Source organism: Talaromyces proteolyticus (genome assembly GCF_021365285.1).
Source record: "Talaromyces proteolyticus strain PMI_201 chromosome Unknown BGW36scaffold_6, whole genome shotgun sequence".
Lineage (NCBI taxonomy): Eukaryota > Fungi > Ascomycota > Eurotiomycetes > Eurotiales > Trichocomaceae > Talaromyces > Talaromyces proteolyticus.
The window spans coordinates 1,611,467-1,630,902 of NW_025764282.1; the positions used below are offsets into that span (position 1 = coordinate 1,611,467).

General features: G+C 46.5%; 9 protein-coding genes across 9 annotated transcripts; 2 read left to right on the forward strand and 7 right to left on the reverse strand.

The window, feature by feature from the left end:
• Window positions 1-51: 51 nt before the first annotated feature.
• BGW36DRAFT_379155 (uncharacterized protein) lies at window positions 52-1,852 on the reverse strand. The gene has a single exon (XM_046216184.1). The coding sequence runs from the start codon at window positions 1,619-1,621 to the stop codon at window positions 215-217; it is 1,407 nt and encodes a 468-aa protein (XP_046072340.1). The 5' UTR covers window positions 1,622-1,852; the 3' UTR covers window positions 52-214.
• An 852-nt stretch (window positions 1,853-2,704) lies between these two features.
• Window positions 2,705-4,600, forward strand: BGW36DRAFT_397305 (uncharacterized protein; the record flags this gene model as incomplete). Its single annotated transcript, XM_046218277.1, has 4 exons — window positions 2,705-2,801; window positions 2,871-3,264; window positions 3,317-4,281; window positions 4,338-4,600. The coding sequence occupies 4 exons, from the start codon at window positions 2,705-2,707 to the stop codon at window positions 4,598-4,600; spliced, it is 1,719 nt and encodes a 572-aa protein (XP_046072341.1).
• BGW36DRAFT_397306 (putative glucosamine-6-phosphate isomerase) lies at window positions 4,597-5,661 on the reverse strand (the record flags this gene model as incomplete). Its single annotated transcript, XM_046218278.1, has 3 exons — window positions 4,597-4,741; window positions 4,826-5,549; window positions 5,598-5,661. The coding sequence occupies 3 exons, from the start codon at window positions 5,659-5,661 to the stop codon at window positions 4,597-4,599; spliced, it is 933 nt and encodes a 310-aa protein (XP_046072342.1).
• Window positions 5,662-6,321: 660 nt separating this feature from the next.
• On the reverse strand, window positions 6,322-7,818 carry BGW36DRAFT_397307 (uncharacterized protein; the record flags this gene model as incomplete). The annotated part of the gene is made up of 4 exons (XM_046218279.1): window positions 6,322-6,687; window positions 6,799-6,909; window positions 6,961-7,646; window positions 7,701-7,818. 4 exons carry the CDS (start codon window positions 7,816-7,818, stop codon window positions 6,322-6,324), a joined length of 1,281 nt encoding a protein of 426 aa, XP_046072343.1.
• A 535-nt stretch (window positions 7,819-8,353) lies between these two features.
• BGW36DRAFT_359426 (uncharacterized protein) lies at window positions 8,354-9,366 on the forward strand (the record flags this gene model as incomplete). Its single annotated transcript, XM_046214071.1, is given in 4 exon segments — window positions 8,354-8,373; window positions 8,412-8,966; window positions 8,986-9,159; window positions 9,213-9,366. 4 exon segments carry the CDS (start codon window positions 8,354-8,356, stop codon window positions 9,364-9,366), a joined length of 903 nt encoding a protein of 300 aa, XP_046072344.1.
• A 406-nt stretch (window positions 9,367-9,772) lies between these two features.
• On the reverse strand, window positions 9,773-11,674 carry BGW36DRAFT_341737 (putative choline transporter Hnm1). Its single transcript, XM_046213102.1, has 5 exons — window positions 11,487-11,674; window positions 11,124-11,432; window positions 11,017-11,061; window positions 10,601-10,956; window positions 9,773-10,549 (listed from the first exon to the last, which is right to left on the reverse strand). The coding sequence occupies exons 1-5, from the start codon at window positions 11,575-11,577 to the stop codon at window positions 9,818-9,820; spliced, it is 1,533 nt and encodes a 510-aa protein (XP_046072345.1). The 5' UTR covers window positions 11,578-11,674; the 3' UTR covers window positions 9,773-9,817.
• Window positions 11,675-12,284: 610 nt separating this feature from the next.
• Window positions 12,285-14,122, reverse strand: BGW36DRAFT_171743 (3-ketoacyl-CoA thiolase peroxisomal A precursor). The gene is made up of 3 exons (XM_046209653.1): window positions 13,861-14,122; window positions 13,350-13,791; window positions 12,285-13,293 (listed from the first exon to the last, which is right to left on the reverse strand). The coding sequence occupies exons 1-3, from the start codon at window positions 13,868-13,870 to the stop codon at window positions 12,495-12,497; spliced, it is 1,251 nt and encodes a 416-aa protein (XP_046072346.1). The 5' UTR covers window positions 13,871-14,122; the 3' UTR covers window positions 12,285-12,494.
• Window positions 14,123-15,319, reverse strand: BGW36DRAFT_171733 (uncharacterized protein). The gene is made up of 4 exons (XM_046209652.1): window positions 15,073-15,319; window positions 14,648-15,002; window positions 14,521-14,588; window positions 14,123-14,465 (listed from the first exon to the last, which is right to left on the reverse strand). Exons 1-4 carry the CDS (start codon window positions 15,220-15,222, stop codon window positions 14,376-14,378), a joined length of 663 nt encoding a protein of 220 aa, XP_046072347.1. The 5' UTR covers window positions 15,223-15,319; the 3' UTR covers window positions 14,123-14,375.
• Window positions 15,320-15,604: 285 nt separating this feature from the next.
• On the reverse strand, window positions 15,605-17,580 carry BGW36DRAFT_171755 (armadillo-type protein). The gene is made up of 3 exons (XM_046209654.1): window positions 17,308-17,580; window positions 16,643-17,242; window positions 15,605-16,591 (listed from the first exon to the last, which is right to left on the reverse strand). Exons 2-3 carry the CDS (start codon window positions 17,206-17,208, stop codon window positions 15,688-15,690), a joined length of 1,470 nt encoding a protein of 489 aa, XP_046072348.1. The 5' UTR covers window positions 17,209-17,242; window positions 17,308-17,580; the 3' UTR covers window positions 15,605-15,687.
• Between the last annotated feature and the right edge of the window lie 1,856 nt (window positions 17,581-19,436).

Below are 19,436 nucleotides of genomic sequence, written 5' to 3' on the forward strand. Positions count from 1 at the left end.
AGATACGTGTAGCGATATTGAAGGCATCTGCCACATTATTGGAAATTAAAATCTGTACCCCCAATTCAATGTATATTATATATAATAGTCTACTAGATAATGTCCTTTTCTACTAACGACAAAGATACATACCTACGTCGTTAGTAATATACAATTGGCAGTTGTAATGTCAAAGACGTGACCTGCATGATTATAACAAGCCAACTCAGTCATTTCATACCCGTACCCCTCGGTTACTTGATAGTGCTTCACTTTCCATTGCTGCTTGTGCCATCAGTGCAGCACCCACCCCGGACCCGTCCTTAGTGAGGCCTATGCGCACTCGTCGCTCACCATGGTGACCAATTTCCGGCACTTCACGCATTGCACCACGCATTTCTGCCTCGAAGTTTGGGTAAAATTCAATCAGTGAGCCATCAGCGCCGATGTCAATCACATTCTCTTCCAGACGATCATTGACTGGCTCTGGTATTTGCTGGTGTCTGATACAAGGTATCGACGTTCCTACCAGCGAGTCCATACCAAGCAGCTGGAGAATTCGGCGCCAGACAAGTCTCAAACGCCATGTAAAGCGTTCTACGCTATTGATAGTCATATCTAAGGCCGCCGGTGTCTCATACTCCTTAACTTCGGTATCGTGATATTTACCTTCTTTATGGGAAGCTTCAAGTCGACCGCTTTGTATGATAATGGCTGAAAGTGATGCGCCTGCTAACCGTCCGGCTCGCCGGACAATGCGCGTGGCCAACAGTTGAATGGCTTGCGCATCTTCTGTAGCAACGTTTTCTGTAGCAACGTTTTCTGCCATCAACGTTTCTTGGATGATTTTAGAAGCGTTTGTGGTGTTTTTGGTTTTAGCAATCGCGAGTTCTGAGAGAAAGGCGCTATTGATGCCTTCCTTTTGGAAAATCGGAGAATTTTTGTTGAATTTCAGGTTAAAAGCATCGACTTCCAGCAATCGCAGAATCGTCAGCCGTAGCAACTCTCCAAGATACAACCCGGAGACCCTTTTCTCCAGCATTTGAGCGCCTGGATCAGTCGAGTCCTTGTCAAGTTCGTCGTCGAATGAAGTTCGCGGTAAGACATCCACGTTATTGTCACCAAGGCAACCCCATTCCGTATTGATCACCATTATTCCACGGTGGTCCCCTTGGATAGCGAGCCTCTGAACATTCGACAACTTTTCAATGTATGCGGCATTAGTGCCAGTCCCAAAAATGACTGCGCCTAGAGTAGAGTCTTTCGGATGTGAAGTGTAAGATCTTGTTAACAAAGCTCCCACGCTGTCATTCGCGAGAACAGTTACCAGAACAGGCAATCTTAGCTTATCGATAGCCTCTTGCAACATGACACAGGGATCTCTGCCAATCGCTTCGGGTATATCCCAGCCTTTATCCCAGTGTATTAGAGTCCCTCCCTCGAGGGACGTCTGCTCACAGGTAAAACTGAAAGTGAACCCTAGTCTATACGGCGAATGATCAGTAGCCCTGATGTTCTTGCAATCCTGGTCTGGGTGCGCAATGAGGAAATCCGATATCTTTTCTGCAATAAAGTCGAAAAGAGGGTGATAACTCTGGTTTACCATGACATCGGACGGCACTTTATGCTTGGACTGGGTCATGGTAAATGTAGAATCTCCATTCAGTTTGACGAAGCATATTCTACAATTGCTGCCGCCGAGATCGACGGCCAAGAACTTTCCCTTCTCCGTTCCTGTTGGTACCCTTTCCACATATGCCGGTAGCTGCCAGGCTCGGCGATTAACGAGTCCATCTTCTGCAATGTTATCAGCACCACACCGGAACGAACCCTTATCAATACGTTCTTACTCAGTTGATGGACAAAGTGCCTAGTCACTCGTCGAACATGATCAGGGCTGAGATCAAAGCCGCGAGAAATTTGTTCTGCCTGGGCTAGGAGGCTGGATCGCTCATATACGCTTCGAAACATGACCGATGATGGCGACAACAGTCAAGAGAAAGGGAGACGGGGAGAAGGATAAAGTCACCCTTTTGAGAAGCCAAATGAAGTATTAGGCTACCAACAACCATCCTGCCGTCATCACCTAGAAGGTCTCTCCCTTACTTTAGAGATGATGCGAGTTCTGGCAAATTTGCAACTGCATGCCGTGAGATTTGGCGCGGATACAACATCGTCTCGAAGTTCGGTGAAAGATTGCCGACGAACGCCGAACAAGACCGAAGACACCCCCAGGACTTTCAGTGTTGGGTTAGCGTGACCGATCTAAGATGGGAGGAGGCACGCACTAGCCAGATTATCCCAAATAACATCTGCAACTTCTGTACCTTCCAGTACGTAAATCAGAAGCTGTTCTGGTGTGTCTTTTTGACGGGATCTTCTCCAATACTGGCTGACGTGTCCAAGCCGGGCTTTCCGGGCAAGATCGGACGAACTCCGTACATGGTGTTACGAACTGAGGCCAGTTAGTTGGCTACTGGCCAACTTCCAATTGGGGAGAAGGAAATTGGTTCACAGTCAATTGTTGTTACATGTAATTAGTCAGTAATCATGAAGTTGGATTAAAATCAGATCGTAAATTACGATGTTGAAATTGCCTTTGTATTAGTCCGTATTAGGATTAGCGTTTCTGGGTTATTTCTGTCCCCAAGTGAACTTCTCCAGCAGAGCATCAACAGTCTGAGATGCTGACTGAAAATCGGCAAGCTCAATCCTTTTAGCAGACATGTCCGCACATCAACGAGATCATGTTGAAAATGGCGATAGTCGTCATGGTCGGCCGGCGAAGCACGCTGTGGAGCAAAAGGCTCGGAAGGCTTGTAGTCAGTGCCTTTCTATCCCCAAGATTGACTGAGCAAGAAATTTATATTGATGGGCACCTTGTTTTGCAGTTAATTGCAGACGGCAGAAAATGAGATGTATTATCGAAGGTAACGATGCATGCCGTCGATGCCGCCGGTCCGGCCTTCCTTGCATCTTTGTGCCGCGTGCAAATGCTGCAACGCTACCAGGTGCTGTGACTGATACCAAAGATGTCGATTTTAAAACGGATGTTTTGCGTAGATTGAAGGTAATTGAGGATAGCCTTGGGATCTCTGTAGCGGATGGGATCCTCCCTGAGTCTGCAATTCTTGACGGCGGATCCAATGACGGCGAGGAGCTCTCGGTGGAGTTCAGCAGCTTAGGTGCTCTATGGGACGCAGCAGAGGTGCTCCAGTCAAGTGCTCCCAGCTCAGTTCCTCAATATATATGGCGTAAGAGCACCATTAAAGACCTTTGGCTGTCGTAAGTTGATAAACACCCGCTTGACTAGGTCAATTCGATCTGATCATTTCAGTTTTCATGAACGAATGCCAGGGCTGCATTTTATGCACCGGAAGCAAACATTTTCTGCGCCACAGCCTCTACTTCTGGCATCAATTTTGTATTGCTCAAGCACTCGTGGACCCTCGGAGACGCAGGGTATTGCGCCTCATTACTTCGCTGTCCTTTGTAATGCAATCGCGCAGCTGTGCGTTCCCGGGAGTGAAGTCGGCACGGTACCACAGGATACTGAAGAATGGGCCTTTCAAACTGTACTTGGTATTGTGCTCGCTGGACTCCTGAATGAGGCAATTGTTCGCGAGACAGGGGTTTGGATTTCGATAGCCTATCGGCTCATTTTGGAACATTGTCCTGCGCATATTGACGAGACATCGCGGGAATGGCGCAAACTCTTCAGTGGAGTTCAGATAATTGACCTTGAACATGCCTCTCTCCATCTATCTTGTCCCGTGATACCGATTGAGTCACCTCTACCGGGACTGCAAACGTCACATCGAGACCAACTTTATAGACTATCTCGTATGATGCATACTGGACTCACCCATTTCACCGGGCGAGGATTACCGACAATCTGGTCTTGCTTTACCGGCCAAACCTCGGCGGTTGTGAATCTGGATAATAGATTTACACCTGTCGACGCCGCAGTGATAAGGGATTGGGCTAGACAACTCGATGAATGGCTAGTAGAGTTTAGTCAAGATTCGGAAGGCTCGGAGCAGGAGTTGAGGGCTGTTTTCCGTCAATACGTATTACATCGATTAGTTGTTTTATCTATCTACCACCCTGCGAGGGGCTGTGATCTGTGGTCCAACAGTACTACACCTACGGAACAACATGAATTGCTCCTTTCAGCTCGAGCGACACTAAAGCTACATTTACATGATGACTCCATTTGGGCCAATTGGGATTTGATCATGATAACTTGGGCCGCACTTATTGTTGTACAAGGTATTGAGGGTGGGGCCGGTGAGCCTGACGGTAAGTTATCCATTGTACTTATCATGGTAATGCATCGCCGACTAATAGTGACCCAGATGTTGCAAACATACGAATACATCTCGAAATGTTGAAGCAGATGAATAAGCCGAAACCCAGCCTCTGTGATAAACTAATAAATCGATTGGAAGGTAGCCTTGCCAGTGTGCACACACCCGTGTCAGCAGATTTTCAGCATAATTCATTTGAGAATTTGGATATGGGTGCTCATATGGACCAGTCATGGCAGATATTTGACCATTCTAGCCTTCATCAAATGATGTACTACGACTGGGCGACTCATGAACAAAGTCTCGATTAAGTGAGCGCAAGTGGTATAGTTGCCGACCTAGCAGCTAAGAACTTGAATTCACCAATACGTGATGACATGCTATCTGGGGTTAGATCGCCTGTTTGAAACTCTTTCGATATTGACGCATTATTAGGAGTCTCGTCAGGGGTTCTGAGGGCTGAGACCCCCAGCTCCTTCTGTAAAATGGTTCGTTCCACGCTCTTGAAGTACTAAAAGCAAAGTCAGTCTTGTAACAATGCCGTTTTAGGAATTGAGAAACTGACTTTGACTGTTTTCACTCTTAGTTCTAGAGTGGCATCCTCATCCACCACCAGTGTACTGCATGGATGGAGTTGTAAACAGGACAGGGTGCACATGTGACTCACGCCGCTCTCAACTGCTTGTTGAATAGCGAGCGACTTTGCCGTTCCCGTTGCAATGATAATTACCTCCCGTGCCTCCATAATAGTTTGCACACCGACTGTGAGGGCCATGCGCGGCACCAAGTTTAGATCGCCGTTAAAGAAGCGCGCGTTGGCAACTATCGTTTCATAAGCCAAGGACTTGACTCGAGTACGACTGGCCAGGCTCGAGCCAGGTTCATTGAATGCTATATGCCCATCACTTCCCACGCCTCCGAGGAACAACTCAATGCCGCCGAGAGCTTTGATCTTGGCCTCATATGCAAGACACTCTTCGGCTAGATTAGCTGCATTGCCGTCAAGGATGTTGATGTTTTTCGTGTTGATATCAATGTGCCTAAAGAAATTCGTGTACATGAAGGAGTGATACGACTCTGCGTGGTTTCGTTCCAGACCAACATACTCGTCCATATTGAATGTCACAACATTGCGAAATGATACCCTTCCCTGTTCATATGCCGTTATCAAGGCATGGTATATGGGCAAAGGGCTGCTTCCTGTGGGCAGTCCGAGTACAAAAGGACGTTCTGCCGTTGGGGCAAAAATATTAATTCGTTCTGCAACCTATCAGACTTGATCGAACTAAAGAGGTACTTGAGACTTACTGGTTATGTATTCGCAAATGTACTTTGCTACCTCCTCAGAACGATTTCGGATGATGAGTCGCATGTTGCTGGCAGTATGTGAATGAATGTGATGAAGGCAATGTAAATATTGAACCTATAAGGATGGTGGAACAACGTAGTTTTCTTTCCCTTGATTTCCAATCTATATGAATATGGAGTGATTTTGTGGGAGTAGTAGTAGTAGTAGTCATGTATCTAGACAAGAGATATTTGGTCTCTGTGGCTCCAAGAAAGTTACAAGTATAATCATCTAGGCCGGGGTCCGAACCTGAATCATCTTACAAAATATCTATAATTTCCCCATCTTAGGAAAATTATTGATATTAACATCGGATATTCTTTTACATTTCACCATTGATCCACAGAGAGTCTATGCCATACTTCGCATTGAAATCGGTAAATTTCGGAGGACCCGGCAAACCCGGCGAAGCCTCTGCGCAAGACTACGAGGACGTAGAGTTTACGTATTTTGAAAAGCAATGGGATACAAATGATCAAATAAATTACATGAATGGATATAACTTGATGTGAATTACGCCGTCAAGTTTGTGAAGCTTGCACTCAAGCTCGATGCTAGTTATGATAGGCATCCCGACGCGTATCATCATTCCTATAGCTTTTTGATTCTCTTTCTTGTAATAGAAAATATAAATAACGCAACCTTCATAGATAAATAAAAATTATATTAACAGAGATGTTGTAATTAATGGGTGTATGCATTGGTAACCAGGCCCCTGGCCCTTTGCCACCACAGACTCTGGTTCCATACCTCCCCATCCTCCCCTCCAAATAGCGTGCGCCATTTGCACAAGAACCACGGAGCTACCTCCCAGCTGTGCATATCCCATGGTTGACCTTGTGTAGCTCCAACCATGGGGGTTCTGGCCTCATTGCTCGCAGTACTCCAATAGGAAAGTCCATTTTCAATAGCCAGATCATTCTTTAACTCCTGCAAATTAATCAAATGTGGCTGCATGGCCAACAAGGTAATGGCACGAGCCCGGAAAACGGGAAACGGAATGAGATCCATAAAAGCCGGATGTGGACATAACATTTGTGATAGCGTAGGCTTAAGATACCGGGGTCGATGGGCTCGCGACAGCTGCAAGTCTCTTTGGGTCATCGGCCGGCGTTATGGGTCGGTAGAAAGGCGATGGAGCAATTTTGTTGGATCTTGAACATCGAACCCCATGCTTCGAGCATTATGAACACATGCTAGGAGTATATGACTTCGTGAAAAGTGAATACATTCTCTCCATGGGTCAGGTAACTGAGATGGAGATGGTGTAGCCTTAGAAGGGGTAGGTCCATAAAATATGATTTAAATTCCTGCGGCTATGACTTTATTAAGATCAAAGCCTTCAACTGTAAACATCTCATCCTGTATATCTCTATTACCCTGGTTGTCATCTGGAGGAAGTTCTGATCTGGCCCCTGATTGTGACGGCGAGGTGACTGACAAAGGGTGTATGTCTTCAGGGAGAGATGTGATACTTGGGTTTTCCTGTAGCAGAGAAATTTTCGTTACTTTTGGGGATAATGCATTTTGTTCTTGGTGATTGATAGTCTCGTCCGATGTAGAAGATCCGCTAGGAATTGAGTTGATATGAGGTTCAAGACTTTCTAGATTTTCTAGACCACAAAAAATGCTTGAGTTTGTGCCCGAAAAAGAATGGCAAGCAGCAGGTGGCCAGTCAGAGAGGATTGCATGAATATAATCATCTTCATCGGCTAGTTGGGAATTGCTTTGTGCTGTGAAAACGAAGTTAACTGGTGACGATGACAATTGATTTTGCGGAATAATATCGTCTTCAAAGGAAGAATCATTGGTTCCCCTTCCTTCCCATATCAGCTCAGGGTATAAATACGGTGTCACTAGACGGTTCTTAGAAGCATCATCAACATCTCTCGCAATTGCGGTGTCATCCGCTAACTGATATATTGGCTGTCGGCCCTGTTCAGGCGACTGGGCTGACGAGCCTGAGGAACGTAAGCCATCAAGACGTTGTACTGCTCTCTGCCTTTGACCTAGTTTCTAGGTTAGGGTATGAGGGAGAACCAACAATAGATTATTGCACTTACGATAGGCTCTCTGATTAAGTCGATTTTGCTCACGGCGGGCGTTGGTGAGACTACGCTTCCGCACTCTTCTGGCCCCATCTTGAGTACGTCTGGGAGTATTGGTAGTAGTCTTTTCCATTGATCGATATCTCCTGCTACCGTATCCTTGGTAGTTAGCCAAAGCTCATAGAGAAAGTAGCGATGACTGAAGCTTCAGTATGCGAGGATTAGCCTCGGCGTTAAGATGTTTGGTATTTCCAAGCTAATTAATCCACCTCGATGAGGACATAGCTATTTTGCGTAAAATATGGATATCAGGCAAGTATTTGCAGTATTAAGCATTACCTTTGTCTCGAGCTACAGGTTTGTGTCGTGGCTTACAGATTGCACATGATAGTTAACTATGTGGCTTACAGGGTTACTGAAAGCCCTACCCGAATATTCCGGGTCGTAACTATGGAATAGCCGTATTGGAACTGCGAGTAAAGATGATGATATATCCTTTCAAAAGCAGGTTGTAAGTCAGATAATTTATATGCTTATCTATTGTCTAGATACATGTAAGCCAAGTTTCATCGTTTGATATATAAACATATAAGAATGGGAAAGCTTCCCAGCTTATTTCCAAGGAATCATCTATCACCTTATTCCCCTGCTGCTATCTTACACAAGTCATGGCTGCTTCACACCAGAAGTTAATCGTTGTTGTCGGTGCTACTGGAAACCAAGGAGGCTCAGTAGCAAACACCTTCCTCAAACTCCCAACTGGAAAGTCCGTATTACAACTCGCAACCCTTCATCTTCGGCCGCTCAAGCCTTGGCAGCACAGGGTACCGAAGTTGTACAGGCGGATCTTTCTAACTCCAGCACGCTATACAAAGCATTTCAAGATGCAAATGCCATCTTTTTGAACACCGACTTCTGGGGTATTTACTTGTCTTTTGTGACTGCAATGATAACTAGCAAGGCAGATTCAACAGGAGAACAACTTGCTGACCCCAGCAAAGTTGCCTACGAAACGGAGCTCACCCACGGCAAAAATGCTGCTGATGTAGCAGCCCAAGTACCAACACTGGAACGCTTCGTCTATTCTGCGCTCCCGGCAACGACAAAAGTGACTTGCGGAAAGTGTCACTCTGATCATGCAGAGTCAAAAGACGCCATTGTCGAGTACATCGAAAATGAACTCGTCGATTTGGCCAAGAAGACATCATTGATCTATCTGGGCGCGTATAACTCGAATGCATTGCTTAGCCCGAAGCTTGATCCATTACATGGCAAATACAAGTATTTTCTACCCTTCAAGGCAGATACCAAGATGCCAAATCATCGATCCGAACGAATCGACAGGGCCATTTGTGAGAGCTTTAATTGAAGATGAAGCTCCAGGTATCAAGCTGCTGGGGTATAATACTAAAAGCTACTTGAGTTATCAAGAAATTTGTGATATCTGGTCGAGGGCGAGCGGTAAGAAAGCAGGGTACGAGCGAGTGACTGTCGAATTTATTTATCAAAAATTTCAAATACCAATAGATTTGCTCGAGGCAGTCCGGCTCTTGCTGAGTTTGGCTACACAGGATCGATCAAAGTGATTGAACCGAGTGACTTGAAAAATACGGTGCAGACAAAGTCATGGGAGGTGTGGATAATGGGAAGAGGCTCTAAATTAATCTTGGAAGTTGTCTAGTTCAAATTTAAATTCTAGATTGAGGGGGACTCTAAGCACTAATATCTTAATAGGGTTCTTTCGAAATAGTCTTGATATCAATTGACATTGTTTTTATCTATATTACCACATGTGTAGCTATGAATTAGACTGCGAAATACTTTAGATGTCTGTAAAGAAGTTTATAAAGAGACCAAAATATATTGAAAATAATCAAGTGATCTCACAAAATTTCAGCTTCAAGAACGGGTTATATTTTTTATTATAGATTAACTACCCTACAATTATCGAGTTAATCTCCACATGTGCAGATTTATGTTATTCATGATTATATTTTGAAATTCTATTATAACATTTGAAGCTCTACATATGTATGTGAACCTTTAAAATGTTGCTAAAATATCATATATATCATACTTTCCATCAGCCATTTTAAGGCATAATTTGGCCATTTGCTACAGCTAGAAGCATTTTAATCCTCCTTTGCCCGGGCTATCTTGTCCTTATACTTCTTGCTACCCACAAACCACCATATCAATATGAGAATGGGTAGCCCTCCAACCACAACACATGTGTAGTTCATATTCTGCACTGTGACGGGCATGCTGTACGGGAAACTAAAGAAGATGATAGCAAAGAGAAGCCAAGCCACAGTCACGCCGTTCACAAGCCAGCCCCATTTGCCCATGTGGAAAACACCCTTGTGCATATTAGCCCTACCAGTAAGCATATTCGTAGCTATGGGGATCAAGTATGCAACATTGTTGATCGTGACGGCTGCACCAAGCATGCTATTGAATGCCGTGCTACTGCCGAGGTAGATACAACCCAACGCTGCATTCGCGGCGGCGACTAATAGTTGTGCGTTGAATGGGATGCCAAAACGCTTGCTGACACGGGCCCAAATATCGGAGAATGGCATGGCACCGTCACGAGCAAAGGCCCAAAGAACTCGCGAAGTCGACAATTGGGACGAGATGACGCAAGGCCCGAGAGCGATGAATAGAATGAATGTCAGGCCGAAAGCACCGCCGGCCGACTGAGTGACCTGGTGAAAGAGCTCGGCAAGGGGCAGACCGGTGTTTGTAGTCGACAGAGCCGCGTAGTCTTGAACACTGAACATCAGCGTGATGAGATACGTCACACCTGTTCCAAATGCGATGGTCAGGGTGATGGCAATGGCGAGGGGCGCATTTCGGGAGGGCTAGATGATAATCAATCGGTGTCATCGAGCTAAAGCTTTTATATCACTTACATTAGGCATCTCTTCAGTGATATGGGTAACTCCGTCAAGGCCCCCCAGACTGTACAAGGGATTGACAAGACCAGTGATGAAACAGATGACGTTATTCTCCCAGCCAGTGTTGTTGATCCAGTTTCTGAAAACGAATTCATTGGTTTGATGTGTCGGGGCGCACGCAACTACCGTGACGAGAACGACGAGCCAGCCGATTTGGAGGTAGAATAGGGAGAATCTATTTAATGCTGGAATAATCTTGTTGCCAAACAAAACCACCGCAGCTGTCATCAGGTTGAGAATCTGATATATGATGAAAGTCTGCCAGTTCTTGATCACCAGGTCCGGGTGATAGAGAGCATACAGCGCTTGGACTATACCTTCATTAGCAGAAATATCTTGAGAGACGGGTCAGAAATTTGGTAATCACATACCAACTTGGGCAAAAATTAGATTGGTTGAGGCTGTGGTGAAGATCCCTGGCGATATAATCAGTATAGTCAGTTTTTTTCCCCTTTCAATCCCCCCCTTTCTCACTCACAGCCGCAGACTGTCAGCCAACCGGTAATGAAACTCAAGAATGCACTCGACCTCCTAGGAGCAACGGCAGCAATCCAGTGGTACATGCCTCCTTCGGTTGGGTAGCTGGACACAAACTCGGCGAGGGAGGCGCCTAAGAAAGACTGGAGGATCGTGACAAGAATGAAGCCATATATGATGGCACTCGGTCCACCAGCATTTATTTCCGTGACAATACTCAGTCCGAGGCCAGTCCATGAGATTGTTGTTGTCGAAGCAAGGCCAATCAGAGACAAGATGTTGAAATGACGCTTGAGCTCTTGGGTATGACCTTCAATCTGGTAGTTAGCACACGACAGTCATTAAACTGGGGCTGTAGCCGTACCCATCTGAGCCAGTCGCAGCTCATCAGCGTCCATGACAGACGCCTCCTTGACCGGGGCGGCCATATCATCTGAGACAAATTTTTCGGCCATGTTAATCTTTTTTGCTTGTTAGTTTCCCAGGAGGTTCGGTCGATTTACAAACAACCCCAGGCTCGCTTTGCATGCATGGGTGTCAAAGTGATTCGTGCGTCGTGGCGCGTGCCATGATTATAATAGCGATCGAGCTTGAACTGATTGTTAACTAGCTGTTGCACCATGTCATCTTTATCGATATCTAGCTTATGGACCCCATGCGGACCCGTGGGTAAGATTAGCTGTGCCGGGGTATACCGGGCTTCACCGGCGGTTTAGCTCTTGAGACTTGTGATAGCAAACTCCACAACGACACAACCCAAGATCCACATTAATACACCAGGTCGGCTCGCCGAAATCAACTACTGATTAGATTATCAGACCACCCGACAATCTAGTTTTCTGTGTCCCCCGCATTAATTGCGTGGGCTCTGGAAGACATCCGAGGGTTATCTTGAAGTGCCTGATAAAGGAGGCATCATGGAGGAGCCAGCCGGACATCCGAATAGATAACCCTATAAAGCTTGATACTATGCAAGAAAATCTGAATAGTTTGACGTAAATGTAGCAATAGCCTCGGTCTCGAAAACAGGTTTTGATACGACACCTCTTCGCCATGTTTTTCAAGATGAATTCCTTTCCAACCCTAAGACTCGGCCTGTAGAGGACCACTGCGCAATACATATGTATGAAATAAGTAAACACTTACAATATATACAAAATGTGTTCTATATATATTGGCTTTAGATATGGAAAGAGTTTAGAGATCAATTGGTATCGTTGATATCATGCCTACTGAGCTAACGTAGGCTCGAAATAATATAAAATACTATACACATCACGAAATAACGGAGATATAGAAGATATCAAGGTCATAAATGGGGAACATCGTCCGAAAAGCTCTTAATTTTGGTGAACAGAAAGCGAGGATATCTTTACTCTGCAACCCAAACGGCAGCCATGCCCATACCAGTTCCGACACACATACTGGTCACACCAATCTTTTTGTTTGTGCGCTTGAGTTCAGTGAACAGAGTGCTGACTTGACGGGCACCAGTGCATCCAAGAGGATGTCCAAAGGCAATGGCACCGCCCTTGGGGTTGACCTTCTCCAGAGGGAGACCGAGTTCCTTAACACACCAAACACATTGAGATGCGAAGGCCTCGTTGATTTCATAGATGTCAACATCATCCTTAGACAGACCTGCCTTTTCAAGAGCAACAGGGATGGCCTTCCAGGGTCCAATGCCCATGAGCAGAGGCTTGACACCGACAACGCTGGCTGTGACATATTTACCAATGATCTTCTGGCCAAGCTTTTCGGCAGTGGAACGCTTCATGAGAAGAACAGCGGCGGCTCCGTCGGAAACTTGAGAGGCGTTACCCGCATGAATACTACCGTCTTTGGCGAAAGCAGGCTTGATCTTGCCAAGCGACTCGGCAGTGATGCCAGGTCGGACACCGTCGTCGGCCTTGACGGTGATCGTCTTCTCCTCATCAGTCTTGGGGTCGGTCCACTTGACCTCAAGAGGGAGGATTTCCTCGTCGAAGAGACCGGCTTTCTGGGCTGCGAGGGCCTTTTGGTATGAGGAGGCAGCAAAGGCGTCTTGCTCAACACGAGTAACGTTGCGGTCTTTGGCCATCTGTTCGGAGAGGACACCCATGGGCACTTTGCAGTTTGCAGCCTCCATGTGGTTTTCTAGAAGCTCGGAGAATTCGGTGACGGCACCGGGACTTGGAATATCAGTTAGCAATGTGGACAATAAGAGAGAAGCAAGGCAGAGACATACCCATATTGAAGACTCATGCTCTCGACGCCGGCACCGACACCGACATCAATCACACCTGCCTTAATCGCATTGGCAATGTCGACAACGGCTTGCAGGCCACTGGAGCATTGTCTGTTCAAGCTCCGCACAGCGGCAGTCTCTGGGAAGCCAGCAACAAGGGCGGCAGCACGGAACTCGGTGGCACCACCTCCTGGAGGAAGAACGGAGCCGACGGCAATATCTTCAACGAGGCTGGGATCGATTCCGCTGCGGCTGATGAGGCCCTTGAAAGCACCAGCAAGCAAGTCGGCAGCAGCAGTGTCTTTGAATCCACCCTTGCCACCCTTGGTGATGGGGGTTCGGAGCGCGGCAGTTACGACAATATCATCTGGGTGCTTATCGGTGATACTGCTCGATCTCGAGCCAGAGAGGTGTGAAGACACCTGGGTAAGGCGTTGTTGAGCTGCGGCTAGGAGCGGTTCACATGTCAGCGGAGGAGCAGAGTTAGTGTGGGTCATAACGTTGGAATTACCTTGAGACATGCTGGATATATAAAAAACGCGAAACGGTGCAGGATGGATAGATGCAAAGGATAGGAGCAAAGACGATGCGAAAAGAAAGAGGAAAGAGGAATACGGTGCTCGGAGATTCCTTCTTGTATGTGTCGGATCTCGTCTTAGCCGGGCTGGCGCATTATATCATCGATGCCTCGTGAACGCTGGACGCCGCTGCAAAAAAAGCCGAGGCATCCGTATCATTGTTTTTCCGTCCCGCAGAGTCCCGCCACGTGACTCTCTCGATGCGGATTCGGGAACGCGAAGCATGTGAAAGCATCTCGGTAAATGGAGAGAGCGACACCGTTACGATCTAAGGGAGCTTAGGAGCATCTTGTCTGTCACAAGAAGTCCGGCGCTTGCGCTGGACCTTGGTATGTATGTGGCTATTAGTATAGTGACGGTGTTGGTTTACATGGTAGATGCTGGCGCTCTAACAATCACAATCACAATCCCACAAGTGCTTGTTCCCAATTGATATTATGTATCGCCATTATTTTGATTCTTGGTTATCCGTTTTCCTGCCTGGCGGTTTAGGAGTCGAGATGATGGAGTTGAACATGCCGAAGAACTCTTTGCGGAACTAAACACCACGTCAGTACCTGCGAATTCGAATAGAAACCCGGCGCTGCACTCACATTCTCAAAAGGATGCTCTTCACCTTCTTTGTCCCATTTCATAAAGAGCACTGAGTATATAACAACGACTGCCAATTCGTTAATGAAACTGCCACGCTAATCCAAGTCATCAAAGGGTTGAACTAACAGATAATAACACCCCATTGAATGAGCTTCGTAGCCTTCACCCATCTTGGCCGTGCATACTTGAGTGCTGCTCGACGTCTGTATTTGCGCTCTAGTCGGAGTTGGTGCTTTGGCGAAAGTTTGGACATGTTCGGTGGCCATTGCCTCTTGGGCTGGTGCGGGCTGTAATACTCCTCCTCCTCCTCTACAGGGAGATCTTCAGCATATTTCCCATGTGGAGATGGTGCATCTCTTGTGTTGCCATGTCTCTCAGTGGAACTTAATCGAAACGGTGACGATGAGTTTGTCAAATGTGTGGAAGAAAAGGCTCGTAAGGAAAGTGAAGGTCGCCCTAGTCTCGAGTGAAGGACATTATTCTATCTACATGTTAATTCGCCGACCTTTATAGTTTTGATTCTTTATTGATCTCGATAAATGTGAACTGACCTTGGAAAACGTTGATACTTGTAAAGACGCTGGGTGGCGACAGGCGCAGGAAGTGGAGGACTGCGCAAGTGGAAGATAGTATGAGGCCTGCGGACAACTGCGTCGCGTCGCAAAAAAGGTCATTGAAAGAACCCGCCGAGAGATTGCCATTGCGACTCTGCTCTATTGTGATGGGGATTGGCGCTGGTCCTGGCTGTCAACTGGTATTTTTGAACAGTCTGCAAATCCCGTTGTCAGTCAAATTACCTCCGCAGTCTAGCTCCGCACCAAGCTTAACCCTTCTGGGCGATTACTCCAATACTCATAAACGTACTATTTAGAAAAGAGTCAAAAATAAAAAGAACAGAAAAGCTTCATGAATTCATTCTTAACATCATTGTACTCCATTATGTGGTCATGCTGTTATTCAGTCCTGCAAACAGGAAGACAATTACGCAAATCAAACCCTAATCAAATCATTCGTGAATACCACCACACAAGCAGTCAAGTCAGGCTGTGGCAGCGTATGCATATGGATGAGCTTCAAGCCTGTAACGCCATTCCTCCAACGCCAATTGTAATGAGAAATAAAAACACAAAGAAAGAAAGAAAATTCGTTAGTGATATCACCGGGCTCTAGATCCATCCATCTAGATCAGCCTCCTTTGCAGGAGCCTTTTTTTCCAAGTCTATGGCAAGTGCGATTTTTGGAGGTTCCTCGACTCTCTTCTTTTGTGGACTTTTGGTCGGAGACTTGGCAGGAGAACCAGGCTCAGGGCCTTCACGAACAAAGCGATAATCCCAGCCATCCTCGCGAGCAGCGGAGACCCACGTTTTCAAGCAGTCGTGTACGGCGCCATAGAACTTTTCCTTGCAGGTTCGCATGCTGCCGCCCATGACTTTTTCAAAGCCTGAAGCGCGCAACTCTTCGCGCAGAGTGTTTCGCTGCTCCCGAGTAGGTTGACATGCAATAAGACCGTTCATCAGATCAAGATGTGCGGCGAGGTAGTTGGTGGCATCCCATTCCACCCCACCAACATAAGGCGCCGCAGGAACCGGGGGGCGCGGTACGGGAAAATGTCTCTTGACATAGTCCTGTTCCTGGTCTATGATACTGTCATCCCTAGAGGCAATTGGAATGACATTCAAATGGTGCAGAAAGATCCAAAACACTTCCTTGGTTACATTAGTTACTTCCTTACTCCACACACGGTATGGTCGAGGCTGATAGATATTAGCAATGAAATCAACTTGCTGGGTCTCTGGGCAAGGATCGCGCAGATAGGTGAGTATTTCGGATGCGCATTCCGACATTGCCTGTGTGGATGCAGTCGAGAGGTAGGTAAAAAGAAGGCTGATGATAATTCCTCGAGTAGTAAATTCGCTTGGTCCCTTCTTTTCGTCATCAAACAGCATGCTCAGCAGCGCTGGGAAAAGATTCTTCGCAACTAGGGTCAGCCTCTGCAGTGCTAGCGAGGTTGTGCAGAGAGCTTTCAGGCAAAGTAAAGTTTCATGAAGCAAGGTGTCCTCATGGTCCTCTCTGCAAGAAAGAGTCAGTAACGTTCATTTACTATGAGCACACTATTCATACCTCCATTCAACGGCCATGATACGGTAGAGAAGCTGGATAACCTCATCCATACCGTTGTCCGCAATGAACGAATCAACCCAAGAGACGGTTTCGTTTCTAAGAAGCAATCGAAGTTTGTGAAGCTTGCCGACTTCAACCAGCTCTGGCTTTTGAACTTCCCTCAGATAATGGATGAAATCGGCTGGGTCGGCAGATGTGTCTGTGTGGGCCGCAGCTTGCAGAGACGTGACCGAAGCGGACGCTCCTGGCAGCATGGATGAGTAAGGGCGTGCAAGTTCGATAGATTTTGGACGTTTGGTAGAGCTAGTGCTGTCCGATTTCTGATGTTTCTTAGACGGAGACAGGTCGCCTCTTGACATGCTGAAAGGCGATCGACCCCTCGACCGAGAACGAGCGCTCTTATCGCGGCCATGGGACGAATTTGTACCGGCATCCTTCCTACCACGGCGACCAGCACTATCGAAAGTGCTTGATGTAGCTGAATTAGGGCAAGAGCTCTCAGTCCGGTTTTTCTGTATGAAGTCGGCTTTGATGCTAGTGTCCAATGCTCGCATCTTGTCACGCATGTTTTGAGGGATGTTCCGTGCATCCTAGCTATTGGTTAGTTATTTAACACTTTCTTTTAAATGCAAAATCAATGCTCACCAAAAGCTTTTCAAATTCATTTTCAATTTGCTTGGAATCAACAGACTTTCGGTTTTCAGTTTCCTTAGCATTGAGAGCGGAAACAGCAGCCATGACTCGGCTAGAGTTTCTTTTTGAATCCTGGCTAGAACGAACATCCGAAGAGACATGGTTCTGAGAATACTTCTCTGGGTTACTTTGTTTATCAGATGGCATGCGCTGGATTTGCCCCAACATTTCCCGCATTTTCGTTGTACCAGACGAAATGTAATCTGATTTTGGTCGTGGTTTTTGAGCTAGAGTAGGCTGATGGTAATCGTAGAAGTTCCGCTGCTTGGATGGTGAGTATTGTTTTGGCGTATATAGTAACACTTCCTCTTCCAACGACCGGCCATTTTCAGGCGCAGATACGCCGCCTGGTGTATCCTCGAGTGGCTGGGTAGCAAATTGAGCCCAAATGGGAGTGGTAACCTCAGATTTCGGTCGCTGATTCTCTTTATTCTTTGGTTCACTCACTATTTCCCCCTTTCGCCCACGTTGAGATCTCTTCAAGAGAGCTGACAAGCTAGTTGAAGACTTGACCTTTTTCATCGTCCTTCCCAAGCTCCCTTCATCGGTCGAATGGTGGTCCTTCTTCTCGCGGTCCCCGATCAGACCCTTGAGGGAAACCGAGCTCTTCGTCTTCTGGTGCAACCATTCCCCTTTGCGTTGAGGACGAGAGCCACCTGCGGCATCCCGATTATGTGCTCTTTCCCCCAATGGTTGAGCATGCGGATGGTCTGCCGGCAGAAATCCAGAAAAAGGATCTGCTGTCACTGGTTTGGAACGTGCCAGGAGAGCATCCCCAGCGGATGGGGATCTCTTATGTCCTCTCGATGGTAGAATTGCGCGTAGCATTGATGGTTTCGAAGATGCCGGCCGATTGGCATCGTCAAAGATGGCTGGGGATTGGGTGTACAGAGCCATGACGCGTCACTAGAAAGATCAAGCTGCACGATACTAGTCAGATATATGTTTCTCTAGGGGGTAGGATTCATACTTCTGATCGTTGCTCGTGGCTGCACAAACAATCAAGTCCCTTGACGAAGAATCAAATCACGACACAAAAGCAAAAGACACAGCAAGAGCTCACACGAGCTCGAGAAAGGAATCAAACGAAGAGAAGCGAAAATAAGAAGCAATCAAGAAAGAAAAGAGGCTGGAAGAGAAAAGACCATCACCGGCGAGAAGGAAACAAGAATGGAAGCAATGAAGAAGGATAACCAAAGGCCGCAGCGGAGCTGGCCAGTGACTAGAGACGTCAAAGTTATTATAGCCCACTATTATTATTATTATTATTATTCACGGTCTTTGCAGGCAGGCATAGCAATAATAATAATAAAGCGTAGACGAGCTCCGGTTGGCGCCCAGCAGCTGCGAGTGGCCAGTTGAAACGTCCGGCCCCATGCGCGTAAACAGAGGTGGGGAGGAGTTGTTGGGGGCAACCGGGCTGCACATCGTATCGATAAAAAGCCGATAACAACGGCTTCTACGGAGTATTTCTATTTATTAGACTACCACCTCATCTAAATCTTAATTATTATTCCTACGCTTGTCCACTGCTCCTGGCGCCAGTGATTCGGCAGCTCTGATGCTTCATTGTCTTGTCTTTCAGAAATGCTGCTCCATTTATTGCATCTGTATTATGGTTGTCCAGGTCAGGACAGGAGTCAACATCAACAGTGAAGTGCATGCTCCATCTATAATACCACGATTATTTAATATTGCTGTTATTGATTAATAACCCTTGGCTTACCCACAATCATAACAATTAAACAAACAGCGAAGCAGAAATAATAATAACATCATCATTATTATTTTTTTTGCTGTTGCTCAGAGACTTGACTGAGCTATTGGGATCATCGATATGCAACTCTCTGTAATCCTGGTCAGTGGCTTGGTTGGACACCAATTGACCAATTAAGATACGTATTATTCTATTCGCAAGTGATGAGAGATCATGTTGCTGTTCCAAGGCAAGACAGCTGCAGATTGCTGCATCCAGTAATCAGGTGCTGAGCATGCAATGCTGAGATGCCTAACCAACCTAATAATCTGCCCTTGGCCAGGAATAAGACGATAGACGCGTCACGAAGTCACATGAGATATGGATCTCGGCATCAATAAGATT

What these genes read in the sequence shown, in the direction of transcription:
- BGW36DRAFT_341737 (XM_046213102.1), bottom strand. Translation starts at nt 11,577, where the DNA reads ATGGCCGAAAAATTTGTCTCAGATGATATGGCCGCCCCGGTCAAGGAG. An exon ending in GCTGCGACTGGCTCAGATGG is followed by an intron (nt 11,433 to 11,486) that starts GTACGGCTACAG and finishes ACCAGATTGAAG; the next exon opens with GTCATACCCAAGAGCTCAAG. An exon ending in TCACTGAAGAGATGCCTAAT is followed by an intron (nt 10,550 to 10,600) that starts GTAAGTGATATA and finishes ATTATCATCTAG; the next exon opens with CCCTCCCGAAATGCGCCCCT.
- BGW36DRAFT_171743 (XM_046209653.1), bottom strand. An exon ending in AGCATGAGTCTTCAATATGG is followed by an intron (nt 13,294 to 13,349) that starts GTATGTCTCTGC and finishes TGATATTCCAAG; the next exon opens with TCCCGGTGCCGTCACCGAAT.
- BGW36DRAFT_171733 (XM_046209652.1), bottom strand. Translation starts at nt 15,222, where the DNA reads ATGGCAATCTCTCGGCGGGTTCTTTCAATGACCTTTTTTGCGACGCGA. An exon ending in AAGTATCAACGTTTTCCAAG is followed by an intron (nt 15,003 to 15,072) that starts GTCAGTTCACAT and finishes ACATGTAGATAG; the next exon opens with AATAATGTCCTTCACTCGAG. An exon ending in TCAATGGGGTGTTATTATCT is followed by an intron (nt 14,589 to 14,647) that starts GTTAGTTCAACC and finishes ACGAATTGGCAG; the next exon opens with TCGTTGTTATATACTCAGTG.
- BGW36DRAFT_171755 (XM_046209654.1), bottom strand. Translation starts at nt 17,208, where the DNA reads ATGCGTGACAAGATGCGAGCATTGGACACTAGCATCAAAGCCGACTTC. An exon ending in ATCATGGCCGTTGAATGGAG is followed by an intron (nt 16,592 to 16,642) that starts GTATGAATAGTG and finishes TCTTTCTTGCAG; the next exon opens with AGAGGACCATGAGGACACCT.
- BGW36DRAFT_379155 (XM_046216184.1), bottom strand. Translation starts at nt 1,621, where the DNA reads ATGACCCAGTCCAAGCATAAAGTGCCGTCCGATGTCATGGTAAACCAG.